At 39.7% G+C, this 6,771-nt stretch overlaps 1 protein-coding gene and 3 non-coding genes across 5 annotated transcripts in view; 1 reads left to right on the top strand and 3 right to left on the bottom strand.

Moving 5' to 3' along the window:
- Positions 1–6,771, top strand: part of LOC111659871 (exocyst complex component 3-like protein 4) — a 23,856-nt gene that overhangs the window by 14,475 nt on the left and 2,610 nt on the right. For both annotated transcript variants that reach the window (XM_023412944.2, XM_023412945.2), the window contains exons 10-13: positions 504–627; positions 2,017–2,139; positions 2,795–2,947; positions 3,470–3,591. In XM_023412944.2, the coding sequence (XP_023268712.1) occupies positions 504–627; positions 2,017–2,139; positions 2,795–2,947; positions 3,470–3,591 (522 nt within the window). The remainder of the gene's footprint in view (positions 1–503; positions 628–2,016; positions 2,140–2,794; positions 2,948–3,469; positions 3,592–6,771) is intronic.
- Positions 4,775–4,981, bottom strand: LOC111659911 (small nucleolar RNA U3). The gene has a single exon (XR_002761108.1). It is a non-coding gene; the product is annotated as a small nucleolar RNA U3 (small nucleolar RNA).
- Positions 6,544–6,750, bottom strand: LOC111659904 (small nucleolar RNA U3). Its single transcript, XR_002761101.1, has one exon. It is a non-coding gene; the product is annotated as a small nucleolar RNA U3 (small nucleolar RNA).
- LOC111659918 (small nucleolar RNA U3) overlaps positions 6,758–6,771 on the bottom strand; it is a 206-nt gene continuing 192 nt past the window's right edge. Inside the window, exon 1 of the small nucleolar RNA XR_002761113.1 lies at positions 6,758–6,771. This exon is cut by the window's right edge and continues 192 nt beyond it. This is a non-coding gene — a small nucleolar RNA (small nucleolar RNA U3).

Below are 6,771 nucleotides of genomic sequence, written 5' to 3'. Positions count from 1 at the left end.
GGGGGACTTTTAATAATGCTCCTCTTTTAGGAGGAAGTGGTTCTGGAAAAAACAGATTCCAGTGGAGTCTGTGGAGACGTCGGGGAACTGAAATATCTCAGCTGCTACTGGATGGATTACAGTGTGATTTCACACACAGATATTCATGTTCTCCAGAGGACGAATCGAGTTTTCCTGTAGCGCCACCATGAGGTTGAGAAATATCTCAAACCCAAAAATATCAAAAACACTGATCTGATCTTGTATTTGAAAAACTTAGACAATAATTTGTATTTAAAAACTTAATTTGGAAAGAAACGAACTAAGCATCTAAAAATTGTACTTCAGCGTCACGTTTTTTTGACCATCCTGCTCGAAGTTTAACTGAACTGAAGTAAGTCAGGTGCAAATCACTGGAGGCAAGTTTTTACCGACTGAAACTTGCCAGTGCTTTACAATAATCAAATATCATGTTACAAAGTCAGAAACTGACTTTTTCCCATGTCGTGTTTTCCCACCTGCAGGCAGCACATGGAGGGATACCTGGCCACCTGTCCAGGTGAGGTGGAAGGCTTCAGAAGAGAGGCGAAGTGTCTGATTGTCAGGCTGCTGCAGGGCCTGGAGGACCAGTTCAAAGAGGAGGTCAAGGTAGGATAATGCACCAGTGTATCAGATAATGTAAGCGTTGTAAGGGGAAAACCTGATTCTGGTTTTCATCGAATCATTTCCTCAAAACCCAGCAGCCGTTTTCTTTTGTGGTTTCTAAAAAGGGATTTGAAAAGCTACTCCCTTCCTGAACCTCGAATGAAAAACATAATCACTGCGTACAACAGGACCTAAGTCGGTGTGGTAAATTACTACCCACAGAATGAACTGATAATGTCTCCACAAGTCGCCCAATCTAGAGGACAAAACAGGGAACTGGTGACTTCCTTACATGTTAACGTTCAGGTAATGTTTGATTAAACTGAGGAAAGGCTGTAGTCATGATAAAATAAAACAAGACACGCAAACACACTTCTCTTTTTATATCCAACCGCTCACACAAACCTCCTCCACATAAAACTACAGAAGTCTTTTTGTTCTTTGATCTTTTGATCAGTCACAATTCATTTCCACATGAGGAAAATATAAATATTATCTTCTCTGATCTGAAAATATCTGTCAAACTACAGAACAGCCAACGGGATTATCGACAGTCACCAAACCAACTCGAGTGGTAAAGATGTTTCGCTGGCCTAAAAACCTAATCAGCTGGAGGGGCTACAATTAAATAAATCTTTTCTTTATTAAATAACATACATATTATTTTCTCAATTAATCAATGAATCGCGTATAAAATATCAGAAAACATTTAAATGTGTCGTCAAATTACTTGCTTTTGTCCGATCAACGGTCTAAAGCTCAAGGAAATTCAGTTTCCCGCCACATGTGACAAACAGAAGCAGGTTTTCCTCACGATTTAAAAAGCTGGAGCCAGTGATTGGTTGTTGTCTCTCTTTGCTTATTGTATAAATCTGCTTGTTTTTAGTCCAACCTTTGTGTGGATTCTCCGGTCTGTGACAGGAGAAATGACTATTCATCGACACAAACACTGTGTGGAAATTATTCGTTTACTTGTTACAATTCCCAAACTTTTATGACCTAGTGAACCCGAACTCCACCTATGTCAAATAAACGTATGGCGGGAAATGAAAACATTAATTGCATCATTTTCTTTGGGTTTAAATCCCAAGTTTTATTCACACATCCATCCACCCAAACCTCAAACTACAACTGCTGATGAAGAGGCAGCAAGCGAGTTAGTGGAGCTTGAGTGGAGAATGAAACATTAAACGATTAATTTAATTTAATTATTCCTGATTAAAATCATCGTTCAAGAGGTTAAAATCCAACCTGCTGCACATGTGAATCCCTTCAGCCGGAAATGGGAAAGTTACAGGCGTTTTTAAAAAACATCCCATTGTGTCGTGATTGTTTTGCAAAACACGTTTGCTGTTCTTCAGTTTGAACCACCTGTCTGTTGCTTCTGTCCAGCCCTTTCTGAGGAGAATGATGACGAGGAAGTGGCTGAATGATGACAGCGACTTCACTCAGCTTTACAAACGGACAGAGACTCTTTCCCAGCACTGCGCTCTCATGAGGCCTCCGCACCTCCAGGTGAGGAAAACAACATCAGTGGGCCGACCGACTTCACAACACACAATAACGTCACATGAATCATAATCACGATTGGCTGCTTTCCAAAGAAAATTATCCGATTAAATTCCCAGACAGGGTCAAAACTTTACTGGCATTTTCCCCGTCCTCATTAGACAAACCCAAAATAACTGGGGTCTCCAATAAAATAAAATTAAAAATGTAGACTTGGTTTAATGAGCACAAAAAGATGAAGAATATGAAATATAAAAACAATCTACTGAGAAGGTTTTCTCGCTGTAATGGCTTCGGAGGCCTGCAGAGGAAATCCTTATTTACTTTTCACCGACCCTCTTGGAAGTTCCAGTGAATCAATTTGGGCACCATTGTTTTTGGCCGGACGCTGCGACTGCAGAAAACATCTAAATTAGAGGATTAAACTGTAACAGCGGGACGAATGAATAGGTGGAAGTGGAGGTGTCAGCTCAGATGATCCGAGAGCTGCTGGTCATGTGATTGATAAAAACACAAATGCCTCCTGACCACATTTAACGTTTCCTCTTTTTTTTGTGCCTATCCTGTTTTTCTGCCACCTCCCTTCTTCTGTGTGTGTGTGTGTGTGTGTGCACATGTGTGTGTTTGTGTTTGTGTTTGTGTGTGTGTTTCCCGGCGACAGGAGTTTGCGAGTCGGTTGCACTACCATGTGGCGAGGGAATACATCGGCCAGCTGATGAAGAATTACTACTCGTGCAAGAACCGGAAACACGAGAATGCCGCGAGCAAGATCCGTCACCAGTGGGATAAACTCCGTTTCGTGTTTGTTGATATGGTAAAAAAAAACAAAACAAAACAAAACAACAGAACTTGTTTTTATTTCTTCTTTCCTGCCTCATTCATCATTCCATGACCCCGTCAGATTTATCTTGCTCCACTTCCAGCAGATGCAATAAAATGCTGCTTTACACATTAATGCATCAGTAATCTGATAATGTGGCAAATAATAATTATCAGTCACAAATGCAATTTTACTACTTTTACTGAAAATATTTCTTATATTTTTACTTTTCCTTTCTTTTTTTTCTTCCACTTTTTTTACTTTTAGTTGTATAAACAGATACTTTAGTGGTTTAGTGTTGCACTTGAGACAGATTCAGAAGTTTCCTGACCTGAATAAACGGACCTTTTACATGTAAGTTAGTCGAGTTCCTCTTTAAAGGGCTGTATTTTGAAAAAATAAACATAAGCACCAGTAAATCCTAATTTGTTTTAGCAGCTCTTCCTGTTCAAAGAATTAAAATCAAACTCAAACTTAGCAGCAGCTCAGTCATTATTACTGTTTTTTCTGTCGCAGGAGTCGACTCACGAGTGGCTGCACTCAGTAGGAGACGAGCTGTGTGACATCATCGGACAGAAGAAAAACACGGAGATAAAGAACAACATTGAACCTTTAGTGAAGCAGTACCCCGACTTCAGGTGAGCATGAGGAGCAACTCACTCATTAAGACATGATCATTCTGCAAGAGGAAGATGTCATGACGACAAGTCCACGTCACTCACAGTCTTTAGGACTGGGTCAAAGCCGAGCCGTGTCCGTTCTTGTGTCCGCATCAAATTAAATTAACAGAAGTGATTTTATATATGTAAATAACATATCAAATAAAACTACAACATCTACCTTAATGTTTCAAATAACTTTGGAGACGATAAAGTGTCAAAATATGGATGAAATCGTTTTTCAGTGTAATGGTCCGCACTTCGATTTTACCATTACAACTTTAAATAAACATAAAATACCTAGTAGAAGTATAGATTGTTTTCTTTTGGCATGTTCAAAGGAGTACTGGCAGTGATATATTAAAAGAACTGGCGGCCGGTTCTTCACAAACCAGGCCCGACGTGGAGGTTAACTGCTTGTGTCGAAAGGCAGCGGTTTTGTCAAACAAACAAAAAAAAAAAGCACAGAAAAAAACCCCAAAATGAAACTTTTAACCAACATCCTGATTTTCATTTGTTTTTGAAAGACTTAAAAAATGTCAAAGCTTCCCTTTTGTGATTGTGTCAGTAGTCGTTTCTGTTTAGGGGGTGGACAGAGGTCGGCTGATTGACCTCATTAAAATCCCCGTTTGGACTTTGATGAGCCGAACTGGACGTAAAACATTATCACCAGGAGGAAGAGGAAGTTAAAGATGTTTAAGTAAATGATTTAACCAAAAAACAGAGAGCAGAGATCGTTTGGCTGCATCCGGTGCTTACATAAAAACAAACACAGACAATGTTTGTCTGTGACTCTCAAAGGACATGTCGTGTTTTTGATACAGATGGAAAACTCGCTTTGGGGAGGGACCTCTGAAATAACGTGTTATAAACAGCTGAGTGGCAGTTGATGAGGCTGCAGACATGTGAGGGGATTAGTCAATCAAACAGGAAAAGTAAAGACAGTGATGATGCAACGGTGTCAATGTTATGCTGAGATCACCAAAATGCATTCAGATTATTTCACTGGTGAGGTAGCTCCCTTCAGCTCCCTGATGTTTTTATATTGGTTTAAAATTATAAAGTTGTTCCCTTAAACTAAAGCTGAGGAAACTGATATTTGCTGCTTGAGTCCCTAACTTTAAGATGAAATCTTGACTTTGTATTTTACATCAACACCAGCTCCACTCAGATCATGTTTCCTGCATCAGTGTCTCCTTCAGAAACACTGAACAGTCTTCAACAGTGGAGAAGAAACAAAGTCTTCCCACCAGTTTCCTGCTCTGAAGGAAACATCTTCACTCTTCATCGTGGGCAGCGACACCAAACTCTTTAGAAACACATTTCTCAAGTCAAGGACTAAAGAAATGATCCCTGAAAGTATAGTCTTGGTTTGTTTTGGATGTTTCTCAGAGTCTTATATTTACAGACGACCACTTTTACTCCTGGTGGAGTCATGTGGAGCAGGAGGACATTAGGACTTTAGACTCCCATGTTAAAATGTTCCACTTTACACCGGAAATAAACCTGGTTTCAGTCACTTCATGTTGTTCCCGGTTTTGCTTCGTCCAACTCGAACCCTGAGGAAACGTCTAATCATAATTAGAGTAACTGCAAACACCTGTGTGAGTGTGTGTGTGAGTGTGTGTGTGTGTGTGTGTGTGTGTGTGTGTGTGTGTGTGTGTGTGTGTGTGTGCGTGCAGGAGCTGCTAAGATGCTGCACAGGGCTCATGTGCTCTCCTTCACCCTTCACTTAGTTTTGTTGCAGCTTAAGCCTCTTTCATATTCATTAGCACATGGAGTTTAACAGAGCAAAGGTTAACTTTCCAGCTGAGTTGTGTACAGATTCCTGGTGCACAAACAAACCTCCTGCAGCCACAGTAACAAACAACTTTTCCCCTCCGGCCTGTGTTAGAGGAGGGAGAACTGCACCGGTGTAACCCAGACCAGTTTGAGAAACGTCCATGAGATTAAAGGCCGATCAGATGCCAAAACTTTGCCTCAGAGATGATTTTATAACTCTGGAAAGTTTTTCCTCTCCATATCCATGATTCATATTTTACTAAATCCCTCGTTGTCGGGACTCGGGCTGCAACACATTTGTTTCATTGTGTCACAAAATAGTTAAAAAATAAACTAAAGATGTTCTGTTCAATCAAAAGTCTGAAAACCCAAAGATATTCAGTTTATAATGACATGACAAAAGAAACCTTGAAAGTATGACTCAACAATTATCAGAATAATCAGAAAAAATATTCTTCTGTTCATTAATTAATTAATTGACTAATGATAAAGCTGCCGTGGCAACACAGTGGTCTCACTGAAATACATGTTTTGATGCAGTTTTATAAAGTGAGGGATTAACTTTATTATCCAAGAGGCACACTGATGTGCAGAGTACTAAAAAAGAAATATTAAAAGACATAAAGTTACGGGGGGCATTTCCTTCGAGCTGGCATAACGTCAGACAGACATCGGCCTCTAACGACTCTAACGACTCCACTAGTTTAGTGTTTTAACCACGAGTGTTTCCCTCCATCTGCATAAAAAACCCCTGAGTGGAAACCCTGGGAAATCAAGAAGATATTGGAATATCTCAAATGTTTTTACCCTCTGAAGTGGAAAAGTACATCTGTAGATAAAAGCAACAAAGTGCCATGAAAACACAATTAGTGAATAAATCACGACGCAGATCTGTGTTGAGCTTAAATTAATTCATGAAACAAAAATTAATGCCAAATTTCCATCACATCCTCTACATTGTTTTGCACCATTTGAGGTTTAACTGGCATCATTGTTTAGCATTTATCTCAATGAACCAACTCCTAAATCATACAATGTCATCAGGAGGAAGCACAAATTTGTTTTTATGAAGTAAAGATAAGGAGAGGAGAAAAGCCTGAGAACAAAGTGAAAGCAAAGTGTCAGCCTAAATATATCTAAAACGGAAAGTCCACTCAGATCATGTTTCCTCCATCAGTGTCTCCTTCAGAAACACTGAACAGTCTTCAACAGTGGAGAAGAAACAAAGTCTTCCCACCAGTTTCCTGCTCTGAAGGAAACATCTTCACTCTTCATCGTGGGCAGTGAGACCAAACTCTTTAGAAACACATTTCTCAAGTCAAGGACTAAAGAAATGATCCCTGAAAGTATAGTCTTGGTTTGTTCTGGATGTTTCTC

This window comes from Seriola lalandi, unplaced genomic scaffold (assembly GCF_002814215.2).
Source record: "Seriola lalandi dorsalis isolate HSWRI2012SDOR001 ecotype SW California unplaced genomic scaffold, Sedor1 jcf7180002054497, whole genome shotgun sequence".
NCBI lineage: Eukaryota > Metazoa > Chordata > Actinopteri > Carangiformes > Carangidae > Seriola > Seriola lalandi.
Note: the sequence above shows the minus strand (reverse complement) of the source record. Positions and strands in the feature narration are given on the sequence as shown.